Source organism: Bolinopsis microptera, chromosome 12 (genome assembly GCF_026151205.1).
Source record: "Bolinopsis microptera isolate Bmic1 chromosome 12, MBARI_Bmic_1.0, whole genome shotgun sequence".
Taxonomy (NCBI): Eukaryota; Metazoa; Ctenophora; class Tentaculata; order Lobata; family Bolinopsidae; genus Bolinopsis; species Bolinopsis microptera.
This window is the reverse complement of record NC_087083.1, coordinates 14,906,669-14,925,481: the sequence shown is the minus strand read 5'-3', so window position 1 is coordinate 14,925,481 and position 18,813 is coordinate 14,906,669. Positions and strand designations below refer to the sequence as shown.

Below are 18,813 nucleotides of genomic sequence, written 5' to 3'. Positions count from 1 at the left end.
GCTATTTTGGGATTGGCGTGGCCCCTGGGAGTGGCTTGAGTGGGTTGGGAAGTCGAAACTTGATTTTCCTGATGGTTTGGGACCGGTACTACCCATTTAAATTACACAAAAACATGTTCCAAATACCCCGGAACATAAATCCCCTACAGGGGTAAAGATTTTCGATCTTGATTTTACCTGGATTTCAGCTATTTTGGGATGGGCGTGGCCCCTGGGAGTGGCCTGAGTGGGTTGGGAGGTCGAAACTTGATTTTTCTGATGGTTTGGGACAGGTACTAACTATTTAAACCCCTAAACCTGTTCCAAATACCCCGGAACATAAATCCCCTACAGGGGTAAAGATTCTCAGTCTGGATTTGTAGGGGATTTGACACGGTTTTCAAATCCCCTACAAATAGTTGTGCATTGTTCCTAGGAGTGGCCTGAGTAGGTTGGGAGGTCGAAACTTGATTTTTCTGATGGTTTGGAACAGGCACTAACTATTTAAACCCCTAAACCTGTTCCAAATACCCTGGAACATAAATCCCCTACAGGGGTAAAGATTTTCAATCTTGATTTTACCTGGATTTCAGCTATTTTGGGATGGGCGTGGCCCCTGGGAGTGGTTTGAGTGGGTTGGGAAGTCGAAACTTAATTTTTCTGATGGTTTGGGACAGGTACTACCCATTTTTACACAAAAACATGTTCCAAATACCCCGGAACATAAATCCCCTACAGGGGTAAAGATTTTCAATCTTGATTTGTCCTGGATTTAAGTTGTTTTGGGATGGGCATGGCCCCTGGGAGCGGCCTGAGTAGGTTGGGAGGTCGAAACTTGATTTTTCTGATGGTTTGGGACAGGTACTAACTATTTAAACCCCTAAACCTGTTCCAAATACCCCGGAACATAAATCCCCTACAGGGGTAAAGATTTTCAATCTTGATTTTACCTGGATTTCAGCTATTTTGAAATGGGCGTGGCCCCTGGGAGTGGCCTGAGTAGGTTGGGAGGTCGAAACTTGATTTTTCTGATGGTTTGGGACAGGTACTAACTATTTAAACCCCTAAACCTGTTCCAAATACCCCGGAACATAAATCCCCTACAGGGGTAAAGATTTTCAATCTTGATTTTACCTGGATTTCAGCTATTTTGGGATGGGCGTGGCCCCTGGGAGTGGCCTGAGTAGGTTGGGAGGTCGAAACTTGATTTTTCTGATGGTTTAAGACAGGTACTAACTATTTAAACCCCTAAACCTGTTTTAAATACCCCGGAACATAAATCCCCTACAGGGGTAAAGATTCTCAGTCTGGATTTGTAGGGGATTTGACACGGTTTTCAAATCCCCTACAAATAGTTGTGCATTGTTCCTAGGAGTGGCCTGAGTAGGTTGGGAGGTCGAAACTTGATTTTTCTGATGGTTTGGAACAGGCACTAACTATTTAAACCCCTAAACCTGTTCCAAATACCCTGGAACATAAATCCCCTACAGGGGTAAAGATTTTCAATCTTGATTTTACCTGGATTTCAGCTATTTTGGGATGGGCGTGGCCCCTGGGAGTGGTTTGAGTGGGTTGGGAAGTCGAAACTTAATTTTTCTGATGGTTTGGGACAGGTACTACCCATTTTTACACAAAAACATGTTCCAAATACCCCGGAACATAAATCCCCTACAGGGGTAAAGATTTTCAATCTTGATTTGTCCTGGATTTAAGTTGTTTTGGGATGGGCATGGCCCCTGGGAGCGGCCTGAGTAGGTTGGGAGGTCGAAACTTGATTTTTCTGATGGTTTGGGACAGGTACTAACTATTTAAACCCCTAAACCTGTTCCAAATACCCCGGAACATAAATCTCCTACAGGGGTAAAGATTCTCAGTCTGGATTTGTAGGGGATTTGACACGGTTTTCAAATCCCCTACAAATAGTTGTGCATTGTTCCTAGGAGTGGCCTGAGTAGGTTGGGAGGTCGAAACTTGATTTTTCTGATGGTTTGGAACAGGCACTAACTATTTAAACCCCTAAACCTGTTCCAAATACCCCGGAACATAAATCCCCTACAGGGGTAAAGATTTTCAATCTTGATTTTACCTGGATTTTAGCTATTTTGGGATGGGCGTGGCCCCTGGGAGTGGCCTGAGTAGGTTGGGAGGTCGAAACTTGATTTTTCTGATGGTTTGGGACAGGTACTAACTATTTAAAACCCTAAACCTGTTCCAAATACCCCGGAACATAAATCCCCTACAGGGGTAAAGATTTTCAATCTTGATTTTACCTGGATTTCAGCTATTTTGGGATGGGCGTGGCCCCTGGGAGTGGGATTTGACACGGTTTTCAAATCCCCTACAAATAGTTGTGCATTGTTCCTGGGACTGGCCTGAGTGGGTCAAGAGGTCGAAACTTGGTTTTGTGATTGTTTGGGTCAGGTTCTTCATATCTAATCACCAAATCATGTTCCAAATACCACGGAACTTAAATCCCCTACAGGGGTAAAGATTCTCAGTCTGTATTTTAGGGGACTTCAGCTGTTTTGGGATGGGCGGCCTGAGTGGGGTTGGATGTGTTATTTAGTTATCGGTTATATTTATATCTTATTGTGTCTAAATACGAGCAGTTTAGTGAGACCTCTAAAATCTTATTTTCGTAAATTCTACTATTATAAATATTGTAACGTACGTGCGACGCGCACAATCCCCTACAAAATCCCCTACAAAATTCAGGGAAACGTCTTCTGATGTCATATCTGGAACGCGCAAGCAAGCCACACATAAGAAAACTGGCGCGCGCAATTCGATCTGATCGATCGATCTGCATGCATGCATGCATGATCGATCTTATATAGCTTGCTTGAATTGAATTGCATGATATCCAGCTGATGATATTTATAATGGTGTTTAGCTTGCACGATATTATAGATTCGCTCTGAGCTCTCTATAACTGTACACTGTACAGTCCCTAAAAATATGAAATGCATAAATATTGAAAATATGTCTAATCATCATTATTATCCAATAACAATAATACAATTTTATATATAATCTCACGGCCACATATTTGATAAAATTAACATTCAATATTTTCAGCTAAACAAACCGCATGCGATACTAGACAGTGGCACAACTAATCTTCTCCTGCCAACAGTTGTGTACTTCAAGGTCCTGGCGGCTATTGAGTCATTTTCGTACATCGCAGCTAATGGTTCGAAGGTGGGATATGGAGAACATTTGTAAAAATATCTAGAATTCAAATAGAGAGAGATTGTTTTTATGCTCTTTTTGTTTTTAAAAGTGTAATTCAAATAAAAAGCGCGAGATTAGCATGACTTTATGTGTATTAAATATATTCTAATTTCTACTCAACATCAGAATGGAGTGACTCACGCAGACATTAACAAATTCATTGTACGAGAGAATTTCCTTTGCAAAGAAGACCTACAGTCTGTAATATTCACGTGGTTCCCAGAAATTGTGGTGAACGTAGCTTACAATAAGACTCATCAGTTCGCGGTCAATATCCCACCACAGGTTTACTTTTCAGCACTTTTCACCACTCCCAACCTTAATTTATTACGAGATTTAATTAAATTCGAGTGTATGCGCTCTCATCCCCTAAGTTGATAGGGGTCCTGGTGTTTTGTGAATATTGTTGATTAATTGGTAAAAACCACCAGAGCTAAATTGATCTTGTTTTCAGCAATACGTCAGACAAACTATGGACAGTATCAACAAACAGGGGCAGATGAGTGATAAAACTAAGTGCTATATGTAAGAAGATCAGTATTTGTATACTACTGAGATATTTTTTATATCTCTGAGAAATATCAAAGTTTAAAAGTATAAGTTCTCTCCATACATACATTGAACGTTCTGCTCATTTTGCTCCAGGGCAGAAAGTTCAAATCCGCTCTGGGGCTATAATATCAAAACCTATCTCAAAACTTAACATTTTCTACAAAGTAATACAGGAAACAATATCTTTGAAAATGAATACAGAAAATGCCCGAAAGTAGTCTTACGATCTAAAAAATTCACAACTCCCACTTATTCCTGTGCAGGTTTGGAGTGCAGAAGAGTGAAGCTGGTACGATACTGGGTGCAGCTTTTCTAGAACGACTTACTGTTCTGCACGACAGAATTACCGGAAGAGTAGGGTTCAAGATAGCTACCAGTTGTCAGGGTGAGTTTAACCAATAAGAGAGCTGTATTCTAGTCACGTGATACTTGCTAACCAATAATAGAGCTGTATTCTAGTCACGTGATACTAGCTAACCAATAAGAGAGCTGTATTCTAGTCACGTGATACTAGCTAACCAATAAGAGAGCTGTATTCTAGTCACGTGATACTAGCTAACCAATAAGAGAGCTGTATTCTAGTCACGTGATACTAGCTAACCAATAAGAGAGCTGTATTCTAGTCATGTGATACTAGCTAACCAATAAGAGAGCTGTATTCTAGTCACGTGATACTAGCTAACCAATAAGAGAGCTGCAATAGTAGCAACCTCGTAATTTAAAAATGAATGTTGAAGGAGTTAAATTAAATTGTTTCGAAAAGCTGTGAGGAATTCTTTATTATATGTCCTCATCTTTTTCAGTTTCGGATCCAGTGTTCGAAAAGACCATGTCAGGTCCTAATTTGAGAACCGACGAAGGTAATTTCAATAAAAAGTTTCGATTTTAAAATTTCAAAATGCCAGCTTAAATGCAGTTTTATTATAGCTAGTACACATTTTGATACTAGCTAGATTTAGAGTACACTCAAAAGATAGCTGCTACACTTCGCTTGTATCGTGTTATGTTGCAGTTGTGTTTATCGGGCCTGGGTAGCTCCTTTACATGATATGTATCAAAGAGCCAAAATGCTAAACAGAGCAGTCCATGAAAATACATCTTCCCAAATTAGGAAAACTGATGGTTATTATAATTACCACACAAACTCCACCAAATATTACCTTGATGATCTTACAATTACCATGATAACTCCAAAATCACCACGACAACCAGCAAATTACCCGGACAACCCCCCAGGTTGCCTGGTCCCACCACACTCTGCTTTACCAACAGTCGCGCTCACAGTAACGCTGACGCTAATCCTGACCACGCTGTGCTGTATTGCGTGTTGGTGGCACAACGAAGCGCTAAAAGCGCAGCTTGCGGCGCTGTGTCTGCGTTTTAAGCGCACTCAGAACTACACTTACATGTTGAACAGTGAGGATGAGGATGAGAGTAGTCTGCAGATGGAACTGGATGAGATCAGGACTGATATTACTCAGTGAACCAATCAGAGAGTGTTTTCTAGTCACGTGGTTAAAATCCGACCAATCAGAGAACTGTATTTCAGTCCCATGATTGAAAGCTGACCAATCACTAATGGTGCACTTTGAACTGTATTTCGTTTCTCTTAAATCAAATAACAGAGACCACAGAACATTTTATTTTTCTATTTTGACATAAAATAATCAAACACCCCACAAACACACTCCTTACTTCCCCACCTAGTCACCACCACCACCACTAACTCTGCCACTCAAAACGCTGCCTGCTGGCTCAACGGCTAAAGATGTCAACCGGCTGTCCTTTTAGGTCATACCAACCAATCAGAGAGCTTTATGAAGTAGACTCGTGACACAAACTAACCAATCAGGTGCGTCGTCCTGTCTGGAGTCAGGTGAAGCCCCCGCATGGCTCGTGTCAGTTATCGCCCTCTCCGTAGGAGCAGCAATCGTGCTGTCTGTAAGTCTGTGGTATCTTTGGAAAAGTCGTCACAATATCTGTAAATGCGGGAGCAAGAGTGAGGAGGGGCGGGTAACAGAATGCCGCGCAGAGAAACGTGTATCTGTGGCAGCTGTCGGTAATAAGGCACGGAGAATGTCAAATGTGGATAGTGGGAACACTAACAGTATTCTTGCGGGGCTGCAAGGAGGGGAGGATGATGTTGGGGGTGGTAGTATGGATGTTATCGAGGAGGATGAGGTGGTTGTTGATGAGGGTGGGCTGTGTGATGAGATTCCTGATTATGGGGTAAATACTGTAGTGTTGGAGTCTCTAACCGGGCGGGATGTTGAGGTTACTCAAGCTGGTCAGGTCGGAGTGGTTAATTCTGATGAAGAAGATATGGGGTATGAGAGTCATGAAACATTAGAGGATCAGAATGATGGGGAGAATGATCATGGTGGTGTGATTGTCAATAAGGATGATCAGGAGAATGCAGAAGAGAAGGAAACGGTGGATGAGGAGCTTGAAAAGGAGGAGGAAGTGAAGGATGTGGCAGAGAAGGAGGAGGATGTTGAGAGTTATGAGGAGACACAGGAGAATGGAGAATCAAATGTAGAAACATTACCGTTAGATCAACAACAACAAGATCATGATGATGATGTAAAAGAACCGGAAGAGATGGAATATGACTCGCAGCAGAACGATCAACCGAAGGAAAATGAGTTGGAGTCGGTTACCAAGGCAGCAGAAGAAAATGAGTTGGAATCTGCTACCATGGCAAAGGAAGAAAACGAGTTGGAATCGGTTGCCAAGGCAGCAGCAGAAAATGAGTTGGAATCGGCTACCATGACAACTGAAGAAAACGAGTTGGAATCGGTTGTCAAGGCAGCCGAAGAAAATGAGTTGGAATCGGCTACCATGACAACTGAAGAAAACGAGTTGGAATCGGTTGCCAAGGCAGCAGAAGAAAATAAGTTGGAATCTGCTACCATGGCAACGGTTGAAAATGAGTTGGAATCGGTTACTAAGGCAGCAGAAGACAATGAATTGAAATCGGCTACCATGACAACAGAAGGAAACGAGTTGGAATCGGTTGGCAAGGCAGCAAAAGAAAATGAGTTGGAATCGGCAGCCATAACAACGGAACAAAATGAGTCAGAATCAATTTCTAAAGCAACGGAAGAGAATGAGTTGGAATCGGTAATTATAGAAACAGAAGAGAATGAATTAAAGTCGATAACCATAGAAAGAGGAAGAAAAGAGTCCAATTCGGAAGAGCGAGCTGTGTTAGCAGCACTAGCTGACTCCGTGAGAGGAACAGAAGACAGCAGTACTGAGGAGTGGGACTCGGACTCCGGGGAATCCCAGTCAGAGGAGAAATCGAAGTCCGTCGAGGACTCTGATTCGGACGACAATGCATTTGTGAGAGTTGGTAATAATAGTGATATTGCAACAGAAAAATTAGAATGTGATCTGGAGAATGTAGAGGTACAATCACCGAACAACTTCACTGGTGATGAAAATGATGACGTACCTATTCATATTGATTGGAATGATTGACAAGAGTTTCCTTCTACATACGATACACACTTCACGCGATGTTTACATTTCATAGCATGTTAAATATCAGAAGTGCTCACTGATAAAGTTCTAATATTATTTTATTTTTAGCTTCACTTTCGTTTCACCAGACTTAGAAGGTAGATGTACGCTTGAAGCTGCTTAGTATATTTAGTAAAACTGGGCAGTAAATATACGACTCTAAATTTGATTTCAATTTGGTTGCATGTGTAGTGTTTTTTTTTGCTATTTTTACGATTTGTTATTTTTAATTTCACTCCATTTTTAATTTGAGATGATTGGGCTCAAAGGGGGTTTTTGAAGTTGCCCTATTTCAATGCTGAATTGCTGTATTATTATATGAAACATTCAAATCTCCATAAATTAGACTATCCAAAATCGATCGTCTTATTTCGCTTTTGTCTCATGGCGAATTTAATTCTGTACTCGGTTGCGCGCTCACTACACACTAAATCGCTTACCCTAAAATGAGAACGAACCACTCTGACTGCTGATAAAAAGAGTTTTGATATCTATATAGACTTATCAAGTGGCCTTTTTTATGATCCAAGATAAATCGCTCGCCCTTTTTTATGATCCAAGATGGCTTAATATCTGGTCTCTGAAAACCACAAATGTTGACTTGTCCGCGGGCGCGGATCGTTTTGAGTGAACTTTCAAGGCCACACCATGTGGTTCGCCGGGGCCAAAATTATCATAGATAACTATTACCTGGGGACCTCAGGCTATTATTTTCATAAACAATAGAGATTCGGCGGAATGACAGGCTGAGCGCGGCCCAGTAAAGATAACTAACCACTAACGCGCATTTAGGAGACGCGCGAAAGTTGTCACTGTTGGCATGGTTTGGGCGAGCGAATTAGTTTAACGGGTGATACTCGTAAAATATTTGTTCCATATATTGGAACCGTCGAAGTCCAACTTGGCGCGCGTCCTGGTAGGTTGTAAACCTACAAGAATTAGTAAGAGCCCATGACAACCACATTACTTTGCAAAGTTAAAAAGCTGCGATCGATCTTTTATTTAGCCCAAAATCAAACTTCTTGGTTTAATTCGAAATCTAATTTGTCCCAAATTTTGCTCCTGGGGAGCTAACTTTAAATTTACGAGATGGAAATCTTGTTGAAAACCGGAAGGCTAGGTTCTATAGATATTTTACTTTTGGAGATAGACCCCAGCCGGTAGGGTTTGCTGGGACTTTATAATGTTTTACCCATTACCGGGTGATACTAGACGACTCGTGAAATATAATATTTGTTTCAAATATTAAAGACCGTCGACGAGTCCAACTCGGCGCGTCTTAGTAGGTTTTAAACCTACAATTAATGACGAACCCTGTATTTAGCACGATGTGTTACTGGACCTGGGCCGCGCATCAAATAATGCAAATGCTTCTCGCAACCACATCTTCGTTAGATCGGCGAGATGCGCTACTGGGCCCCGCCGAACTGAGAAGAATTGACATCGTCAATCCAACCAGCAAGCTAGGTAAATAACGCGCGAAACTCATCGACGATGTTATTAATTCGAATATTATATCACCCGTTTCTTGATTATTTTTGCTAGAATAAAGAAAAATCCTTTGTTTCATAGTAAATCGTTAAAACTTTGCAATGAAATACTCAAACTAAAACGAGACAATAACTTAGAAAAAACGTGTGACAAGTCTGGCAAAAACTAATAACAAAAAACAAAAGCTATCAACATTTACATAATTTATTTGTATTATTGTAACCTATAAAACTAACCAGCTGAATGATTCGTTATAACCAAGCTTTTAAAAATAATCTATTTATATAATGCATAAAGACTGGGAAATTTTAACCTAAAAACGAAACCGTGCAGCAGTTTTATGTTTTACTGCACCAATTACATTTTAGTAGGTCATGAATAAGAGAACATGATTGATGGATCCAGAAACTAAAACCCTAAATCAACTATCAGCCTATCCGTTTAGCGTCAACAAATAAATGCTAATCAAACAGATCTTAACAGAACAATTCAATCTTCCATCTTTGCCCCATATTATTTAACTAGATTTCAGGTTGTTAGTAAACAGTTCAAATAACTCTGGGTCACGGTGTGCAGTGCTGTGTTTAACGACACGTGACGTCACACATATGATGATATCACGTGACGTCACACTTCTCAGCCCACAATCTCACGTGACGTCACAATCTCACGTGACGTCACCATCTCACGTGACGTCACAGCTCCCCACGAGTAAAGGTATTAAATAAGTTTTCCTGTTTCCTGTCTGATTCCTCAGCAGGTCCGGCTTCCTCTTTGTAATCCATCTGGTCTTTGAACACTTTGACGTAGTGTAAAGAGTGGGATAACCTGGGGTCACGTGATGTTATTAACATTGTTATTTGTTTGCATTGCATTGTTAAAATTTTTAACAACAAATTTTAATGTCACTGAAAATCTCGGTAAACTAAAATTTTTCTGGCAAATAGCGAACAAACTTAAGTGGCAAAACATATTACATGGGTCCTGATTTTAATTAATATCACTAGTATCTCGGTATAAATTAACAAATTAATGGCAAAACAAATTAAAAACGATTATTAAACTAACTGAGTTAATTAAATAATTAAATAATTAAATAATTAAATAATTAAATAATTAAATAATTAAATAATTAAATAATTAAATAATTAAATAATTAAATAATTAAATAATTAAATAATTAAATAATTAAATAATTAAATAATTAAATAATTAAATAATTAAATAATTAAATAATTAAATAATTAAATAATTAAAAACGATTATTAAACTAACTGATTAAAAGCGTTGAACAGAGTCACAACTTCTCCCCTCTCCAAATTAAGGTTCTCAGGTTTCCCTCCGCTAAATAAGATCTTTAGTGCAGTTCCCAGACCTCGTATCTGCGAAACGAAATCATTGAATATTGGTCAGTCATATTAAGTGAATTTATCAATGAAGGAAACGATAAGTTTTGAAAAGTTTCAATTTTTTAATCGTCATGAGATGTGGTAATTGGTCATTTAACATACCTGTATTTTGCCCCATAATCTGCACTTGTCACATGTTACACAGTCCATTATCTGGGATATGTTCCGGAAATGAACCAGAAATTCATTCAGGATCTCCTCGGCAGCTGGGCCTGTAATTATCATAATTCAACATTAAATTAAGGTAAATTATAATATGGGAATCACTGACATTTTCGCCATTGACGACAATATGTTTTTCTGGGAGATAAGTTGACAAAAGTTTTCCGCCATATTTGCATTTTTAATTATCTCAGTCCCACAATCACCCAATTACCAATTATTCCATAATTACCCAATTACCAATTATTCCATAATTACCCAATTACTAATTATTCCATAATTACCCAATTACCAATTATTCCACAATTACCCAATCACCCCACCTTTGAAGAGCTGTTCCTCGTCGAAAGTATCAGGACACGAGAGCAGCCCCTCAACAATACTGATGGTATTTTCTTTAGTCTTGATATCCTCCTCCGGCTTACCCGTATGGAAATCCCACCTTTTCCACAGCGGCAGAGCCTGGTGTGTGATTAGGAGTTAATGTCACGTGATGAGGAGTTAATGTCACGTGATTAGGAGTTAATGTCACGCGATTAGGAGTTAATGTCACGTGATTAGGAGTTAATGTCACGTGATGAGGAGTTAATGTCACGTGATTAGGAGTTAATGTCATGTGATGAGGAGTTAATGTCACGTGATGAGGAGTTAATGTCACGTGATGAGGAGTTAATGTCACGTGATTAGGAGTTAATGTCACGTGATTAGGAGTTAATGTCACGTGATGAGGAGTTAATGTCACGTGATGAGGAGTTAATGTCACGTGATGAGGAGTTAATGTCACGTGATGAGGAGTTAATGTCACGTGATGAGGAGTTAATGTCACGTGATTAGGAGTTAATGTCACGTGATTAGGAGTTAATGTCACGTGATGAGGAGTTAATGTCACGTGATGAGGAGTTAATGTCACGTGATGAGGAGTTAATGTCACGTGATGAGGAGTTAATGTCACGTGATTAGGAGTTAATGTCACGTGATTAGGAGTTAATGTCACGTGATGAGGAGTTAATGTCACGTGATGAGGAGTTAATGTCACGTGATGAGGAGTTAATGTCACGTGATTAGGAGTTAATGTCACGTGATGAGGAGTTAATGTCACGTGATGAGGAGTTAATGTCACGTGATGAGGAGTTAATGTCACGTGATGAGGAGTTAATGTCACGTGATGAGGAGTTAATGTCACGTGATTTTTTATACTTTTAATACTTTCAACACTACTATATAACAAATAATTTGAGGTGTGACAACATGATTCGGCGGGTCACGCTATAGCAATTGCCGTGTTGAAGAGCTCTATACTACGGGTACGTATTCGTGTTGAGTGCCCTAAAAGGGAGCTGGATATTTCATTGCTGTTATCGTTTGAACGCAGTTTAGCTTGAAGAATTACGCTGTCTGTGTTATTTGAAGAAAAATCGTGATCAATCAGTTATTTCAAAACCTACCCAATAACCCCTACCCTACTACAAGGGTAACTTACTTTCAAGTTTCTGTCGCACATTTTTTCAGACCCGGCTGGATCCAGCATCATACATCGTGTCTGGGTACTGCTCTTTGAAAATGCCAGCGATACTAGAGAATCAGAAAGTTGTGCTTGGAGGTCTTGCAAACATAGCTGATGAGCACGCCAAGAAAGCCCTTGCGAGCTATAGTCCTTCACTGCCTTATGGTGAAAATAAAACTAACGTCAAGAAGTGCAATGCCCAGCAGCTAGAGGCTTGTGCAAAATTAGTTGGACTCAAAGCCAGGTCAGAGGATGGTAAGGAAAAGCTTTATCGAAACCAGGATATCCTGACTGACAGAATAATCCTGAAGATAGAGTCACTATTTGAAGCTGAATGCAGTGACTGCAAGTCAGTGTACCAGAACACACTGGAATCCGCGCCTCTTTTCACCTGCAGATTGTGCCTATTGGGAAGTCACGACTGTGAGGAGCTGAAGAAAAAGGCAACGAGTATGAGTGAAACAAATCCAAAAGGATTTGTCTGGATGTGCCACGTGTGTCTGGAAAAGAATGAATTGGAGGATATGCTGCTTTCATCAAACCCTCCAAAACAAGGCTCACTGAAACCGATTCCGAAACAAGCACTTAGTGCTAGTGTCGACAAACTGGACACTATTACAGAGTCAGAGGAAAATACAGGTAAAAGTGACCATGAGATTGAAAGTGAAGAAGAAAAAGCAGAGTCATCAGAGAGGATAAGCCCACGAAGAGGTCGTGATGAGACAAGGGAGACGAGGGAGAGGAATCCCAATACCTCAGGGCACAAGAAAGAACAAATCTGTGAGCTCTTCAAGAAAAGGGCATGCCCACATGGACGAACTGGCAAAGTCCTTGTAGACGGCAAAACCTGTGAGAGGAGCCACCCTAAGAGATGTTACAAGTTTTGCGACTTTGGGGCCAAGCATCAGAATGGGTGCAAGAAAGGTAAAAAGTGCCTATACTGGCATCCCAGAATATGCAAGTTTTCCATTAAAAACATCAGATGTGAAGACGATCAATGTACCTTTCAACACCTGGTGTTTACCCGCAACGGTCCTGGCCACGGAAAAGAAGAAGAACGAGAGACTTACAGACGAGTAGAAAATACTACTGAGCCCTACAGACGAAATGCGCTTCCCAAATTCAGCATTGCTTCGTCAGGATACACTACGTATCCCCCAACCATCAACAAGCCACGAGTAGAAAACCAAGAGAAGAAGACTGATCAAGATGAGTCTTTTTTATTGAAGCTCATCGAGAACATGAAGGCTGGTTTTCAGGAACAAATCGATGGCCTGAGAAACGAGATTATCATCGGGAGGGGGAAAGAGGTCCAACGCCAACCGATTCCCCAGCAACTGAACCCCACGGAGCTACCATGCCACCCCGCAACTCGAGCTGTTCCGGGACTGCACCCGCCCATCCCATACCCGTACATGATGGCACCACAGTGGTTCAGCCAGAACTTTCCACCATTGTCCTCTTAAATGGACAGAGCGTATCTCCGGCAGCTACTAGCAGCTCTAGATGGAAACTACCCTACATCCAGGAAACCATCATCGAAGGAAGTAGCTGCCCCCCACCATTCATAGCCATAACCGAGTCATGGCTAAAGAGTTACATCTCTGACGCTCAGGTGCAGATAAAAGACTATCAATCGTTTAGATCTGATAGACCAGAGAGAGTAGGAGGAGGTTGCCTCCTCTATGTTCATGACCAGCTAGTGGTGACAGAAACCGATCACTACGAGGATAGAAGCAATAACATGGTCATGTGCTATGTTAAGTCATGCAACACCCTTTTTGCTACTGTCTACAGGCCCCCTGGAGCAGATACTTCAGGCTGGAAGAACTTACTAGACAGACTGCAAGCCAAAATAGACGCGATCTCAGAAAATACAACGGTGCCAGACATATACGTTGTTGGAGATTTCAACTATCCAGAGATAGACTGGGAACATGGAGGCTTAAGAAGTGAAGCCAGGTGTCATGATTTTATAGAGTTTATAGACCGTAACTTTCTAACACAGGTCGTAAACCAGTCGACAAGAGAAGGTAGCACCCTAGATCTTGTACTTACAAATGTTCCTAGGTATGTCGCAGAAGTAAAGGTGAACCCCACATCTTTATCAGACCACAGCTTGGTCGAAATTCAGCTTGGTTTTAATATGACTGGAAGAAAGAAGAACGAAACCAGCAAGATCGACCCAAACTCTTTCAGGGCGGTTGACTATCACAAAGCCGATTTTGTGGCAATCAGTGATTGCCTTCAGAAAGTCGACTGGCTGAAGCTCTGGGAACTCTGTGACGAGGACTTGAACGCTTTTCTGGAATTGTTCAAGCTAACAGTGCTCCAGATAACCTTGGAGTTCTCCCCAAAGAAAGAGAGTGCAGCGGAGATTACCTCAAGAAAGAGAAGAGGGAATAAGCACGTTTATGTCATGAAAAGAAGACGAAGGAAGATGAATGCTAGGATACGTGCATTACAGGAAATGAATCCTAGCTCGAGTTTAATCCCTAAACTGAAAACGGAGGTTTCACTGCTGTGTTACTCCATACAGGAAGGGACCCTTGAGAAACTGAACAAAAAAGAACTCCGGGCAGTCGATGCAATAAAGAAGAACCCCAAATACTTCTTTTCGTATGCCAAGCGTCTCCAGAAGACCAGATCTACGATCCCGGTGTTGAGAGATGAGACTGGGGCATTAGTGGACGACCCCAGTATCAAGGCAGAGTTACTTCAGAAGCAGTACCAGAAGGTATTTAGTAACCCTATGAGTGCCGATATTGATGAATGTATGAAGAGTCAAGGATTACCTCAGGGACTGGATTCCGGATTCAACGAGCTAAGCTTCACAAGAAAAGATATCATTGAAGCATTAGGAGAACTGGATCCCTATTCGGCCGCACCTGACGGAGAGATTCCTGCTAGGATACTCACAGCCTGCAAAGAACAACTTGCAGACCCGCTTACACTCCTCTGGCAGGAATCGTTCAGCAGTGGGTATATACCAGCGGAATTAAAGACCCAATATATCACCCCTATCTATAAGAAGGGGGACAGAACGGACCCAGCAAACTATAGACCAGTGTCTTTAACCTCGCACATCATAAAGACATTTGAGCGTGTAATCAGAAAAAACCTGGTTCGTCATTTGGAAGAGAACATGATGATCAATACGAACCAGCATGGGTTCAGAAAAAAGAGGAGTTGCATGACGCAGCTTCTCAGTCACATCGAACAGATCTACAAATCACTCAACAATGATGAAGAAGTTGATGTGATTTACCTCGACTTTGCCAAAGCTTTTGACAAGGTCGACCATGCAGTGCTGCTAGCCAAGCTTGGTCGATACGGAATTGGTGGTCAGGTTTTAAGGTGGATCAAAGAGTTTTTGCTAAACAGAAAACAAACAGTCGTTGTTGAAGGTCGCAAATCATCCTTCCAGCCAGTGGCAAGTGGGGTGCCACAAGGGACAGTCCTAGGACCGATCCTATTTATCCTGTACATCAACGATCTGTTGAACAGCATTAGCTATAGTAACGGATTCAGCTTTGCAGACGACACAAAGCTGATTGGGGCTATCCGAGGAATGAGTAGTGTGGAGTTACTGCAAGATGATCTCAACATAGTCATCGAGTGGTCACGTGTTAACAACATGGAGCTACACGAACAGAAGTTTGAGGTTGTAAACTACCCCCTGAATGGATCAAAAGCTCTAAGAGAGCTCCCGTTCTACCCAGAGACTGTTGAGTATACTACACCAAAAGGACACGCAATATCACCACAGGAAACTGTCAGAGACCTTGGAGTGTATGTTAGCAGCAGTAGGTCATGGGGTCCTCACATTGAGAAGACAGTTCAAGGAGCTAGAAAAATGGCGGCTTGGACATTGAGTGCCTTTAGAGACCGGTCACAAGTAGTCATGCTGACTTTATACAAAAGCATGGTTCGCTCCAAGCTAGAGTACTGCTGTCCAGTCTGGAACCCTACAAAAGTCACAGAGATACAAAAGCTGGAGACTGTACAGAGATCCTTTACTAGAAAGATATCTGGCTGCCGTGATCTCCAGTACTGGGACAGGCTGAAGAAGCTTAAGTTGATGTCCCTCAGAGGCGGAGAGAGCGTTATTCCATTATTCATGTATGGAAAATTCTTAATGAACATGCTCCGAACGATACGGGCTTCGAGTTCAAGTCTCATCAAAGGCATGGTATTAAGGCAGAGATCCCAGCCATGAACAAAAGCGCACAGTTGTCGGTAAGAACAGATTACGACAACAGCTTTAGAGTTAGAGCAGCTCAGCTCTTCAACGTGCTCCCATCGGAGCTCCGGAGTATCACATTGCTAGACAGTTTCAAAGTTGGTCTAGGCAGATTTATGGAACAGTACCCAGACACACCACCGGTTCCGGGCTACACTCCGACAAACGATAACTCAATGCTGAGCTGGAGGAGGACGCACTCGATGCAGTTGTCCTGAGCACGCCCTGCCAAACTCACCAAAACGTACCAAAACGTACGTACGATTAGGAGTTAATGTCACGTGATTAGGAGTTAATGTCACGTGATGAGGAGTTAATGTCACGTGATGAGGAGTTAATGTCACGTGATGAGGGCAGTGGTCACGTGATATTATTATGATGATTGTAAGTATTTTTATAGGCATCTTTTCATAATCACAAGTCAACAAGCCAACAAGTCAACAAGTAAACAAGTAAACAAGTCAACAAGTAAACAAGTGAACAAGTCAACAGAGCACTAACCTCAACATACAAAACTTCTGGAAGTTTCTTTCTTAAAGCTTCTAGAAGCTTCTAGAAAGAAGCTTAGTACCACTAACCTTAGTTATGGCTCTCATTTCAACGAGATACACAAAGTACAGGTTCTTCAGCCAGTGTGGCCCTTCTCCAGCTGTGGATTCCGGTAAAAACCTTCTCGTAAATTCTGCCAAGTTAGGTCCCCACTTCTGTCCGAAAAAATCTGAAGACATTATATACAGATTATAGACGATTTAAAACATGTATTTTGAAAGCTCCTGCTAAAACAAACTTTTCGTATCTCTTATATGTTTTAAAACAAATCCCCCTCCAGGTTACAGATTTTAACGGTGAGATAAAAACTGAAATGTGCACTATACTATACTAAAACCCTGTAAATATTATTGTTATTCCAAGCTTTCCAAAACCGTGTTTTAAATAATCAGCGATATGAGAAATCAATTTAACTAGCGTATCTTTGAATTTACGCCGTATTATGCCCTAAACATAAATACCCCGTATTAAATACGGGGTATTTAGCAAATATCCTAACCTTGGACTGGGTATTTAGCAGCTAGATGTATGCTGATTGAGGAATGTAATCCCGAGACTGCTCTGAAGAATACACGCTTCTCTTTACACATATAGTTGATTGACTTGTGTGTCAGATCTAGAAACAAACTGTCTTTCTTCGGTCTGAAACGAAGTTATTATGTTACTAGTGTAACCCGTGCCTACGGCCGGGACTTCACTATCGCAGTGGAAATGCAAAAGTAAAAACCCGCCTATTATATTTGAAAACACGCATAACATTGTCGTATGAAAGTATGAACTCTCTCTCTACAGTCCAAACAGACCGCAATGAGTACAATCCCCCCTTATAGTATTATCTTGTGGCTAACCTAATTATGATTCATGTACCAACGCTACATAATATACAGTTATGGGAGAGAGATAGCGAGGAGGGAGAAAAATAGAGGCAATATTTTGTAAATTACAAATTACAACACACTAACTTGAAACAGTTCTCCTGATAAATGCTTCTCCAGATCCTCCATGAAGGTTCGCCGCTATATCCCGTATAACTCTCAGGATTCTGAAGCAAGTCGTAGAACTCCGCCTTCTCAGAATCTTCATCTGTTATGAACAAAGTTAATTAAGAAAATGGATAACTAGGTGTTTTTAGTATTTATATTTTGGAAAATATTTGCCAGTTTATTAGATTTGCCAGTTTATTAGCGTGGACGATTGTTTGGAAAATTTGTGTGATTCCATACAAAATAACGTTCGCGCGCGCCGCATATGTCGGTATGTAGAACTTCCAAATTGCACTTGCCCGAAAATCAAGGCTATAAAGTATAACTGTATACCTTTTCCAAAACCTACCAGCATCAAAATGTATTACTATTAGTTTACCTTACTCGGGAACATTATAGCGGGTTAATTTATGACTGGGAAAATTAATGACCGGGAAAAATATGGCGGAATTTTCCAAAACCCACCACTTTATCCCAGTCATAATATTCCCGAGTAAGGTAAATAGTGTTTACATACCAACCTTGATGCCATTTTCTTACCTTCTTGTACACAAAAGTTAATATTATCAGACTCCTGTTTCTCCAGATTCTGAAGGGCAGCTATTCGGTCATCGCTGAAATGGACATAATATTGTTTAGTTGAAGTAGCAATGATTAATTTAATCGGTGATAAATTGACCACGAGCTGAGCCCCATGGAGGGGGAAGTTATTAGCATATTGAGACAGTTTTAAAGCATTTTCACGATATAACTGTAGCAGTAAATCCAAATAATGGGATTCCCACAAACAGTAATAACGTCACACACTGCACCACATTCATTCACTTGAGGCAACCAATTACCATACTTATATTATAATAATTAAATAACCCACTTGTATTAGGGAACTAACAGTTCGAAATGCGCGGCTCCACCTGGGCACGTGTCGTCTGAGATATCGAAGCTTATTCTCGAACATTCTCAGCGCATAGTCTACATTGTATTGGGACTATGAGGAATGTTCCAGGTAGATGCCCCCCTCCCCCCTCCCTCTAGAAGGTTACTAATTACCAATTACTAATTACTAATTACCTTATAAAATTGTTGATCTTGCTGAGTTCCCTCTCCTCCTCACATGTAGGTATTGTTGACTTGTTTGTGTTTTCTGCTAACCCCGAGGGTACCTCCGCCTGTCAAAAAGTC

The 18,813-nt window shown here is 41.0% G+C and overlaps 4 protein-coding genes across 4 annotated transcripts in view; 3 read left to right on the top strand and 1 right to left on the bottom strand.

The window, feature by feature from the left end:
• Positions 1-7,644, top strand: part of LOC134824605 (septin-2-like) — a 99,557-nt gene extending 91,913 nt beyond the window's left edge. Inside the window, exons 9-14 of the mRNA XM_063836529.1 lie at positions 3,058-3,180; positions 3,340-3,498; positions 3,668-3,738; positions 4,029-4,150; positions 4,569-4,625; positions 5,002-7,644. Of these exons, the coding sequence (XP_063692599.1) occupies positions 3,058-3,180; positions 3,340-3,498; positions 3,668-3,738; positions 4,029-4,150; positions 4,569-4,625; positions 5,002-5,249 (780 nt within the window). The 3' untranslated portion in view covers positions 5,250-7,644. The remainder of the gene's footprint in view (positions 1-3,057; positions 3,181-3,339; positions 3,499-3,667; positions 3,739-4,028; positions 4,151-4,568; positions 4,626-5,001) is intronic.
• LOC134823957 (dentin matrix acidic phosphoprotein 1-like) lies at positions 5,842-7,248 on the top strand. The gene has a single exon (XM_063835554.1). The coding sequence runs from the start codon at positions 5,842-5,844 to the stop codon at positions 7,246-7,248; it is 1,407 nt and encodes a 468-aa protein (XP_063691624.1).
• Positions 7,645-8,857: 1,213 nt separating the features above from the next.
• Positions 8,858-18,796, bottom strand: LOC134824396 (ERO1-like protein beta). The gene is made up of 9 exons (XM_063836298.1): positions 18,703-18,796; positions 18,172-18,245; positions 17,611-17,731; positions 17,148-17,290; positions 16,678-16,817; positions 10,676-10,814; positions 10,293-10,402; positions 10,057-10,163; positions 8,858-9,609 (listed from the first exon to the last, which is right to left on the bottom strand). Exons 4-9 carry the CDS (start codon positions 17,236-17,238, stop codon positions 9,477-9,479), a joined length of 720 nt encoding a protein of 239 aa, XP_063692368.1. The 5' UTR covers positions 17,239-17,290; positions 17,611-17,731; positions 18,172-18,245; positions 18,703-18,796; the 3' UTR covers positions 8,858-9,476.
• The window catches only part of LOC134824393 (kinesin-II 95 kDa subunit-like), an 86,953-nt gene continuing 79,706 nt past the window's right edge, over positions 11,567-18,813 (top strand). The window contains exon 1 of the mRNA XM_063836293.1: positions 11,567-11,590. The gene's annotated coding sequence lies outside the window, so the exon portion shown is untranslated. The remainder of the gene's footprint in view (positions 11,591-18,813) is intronic.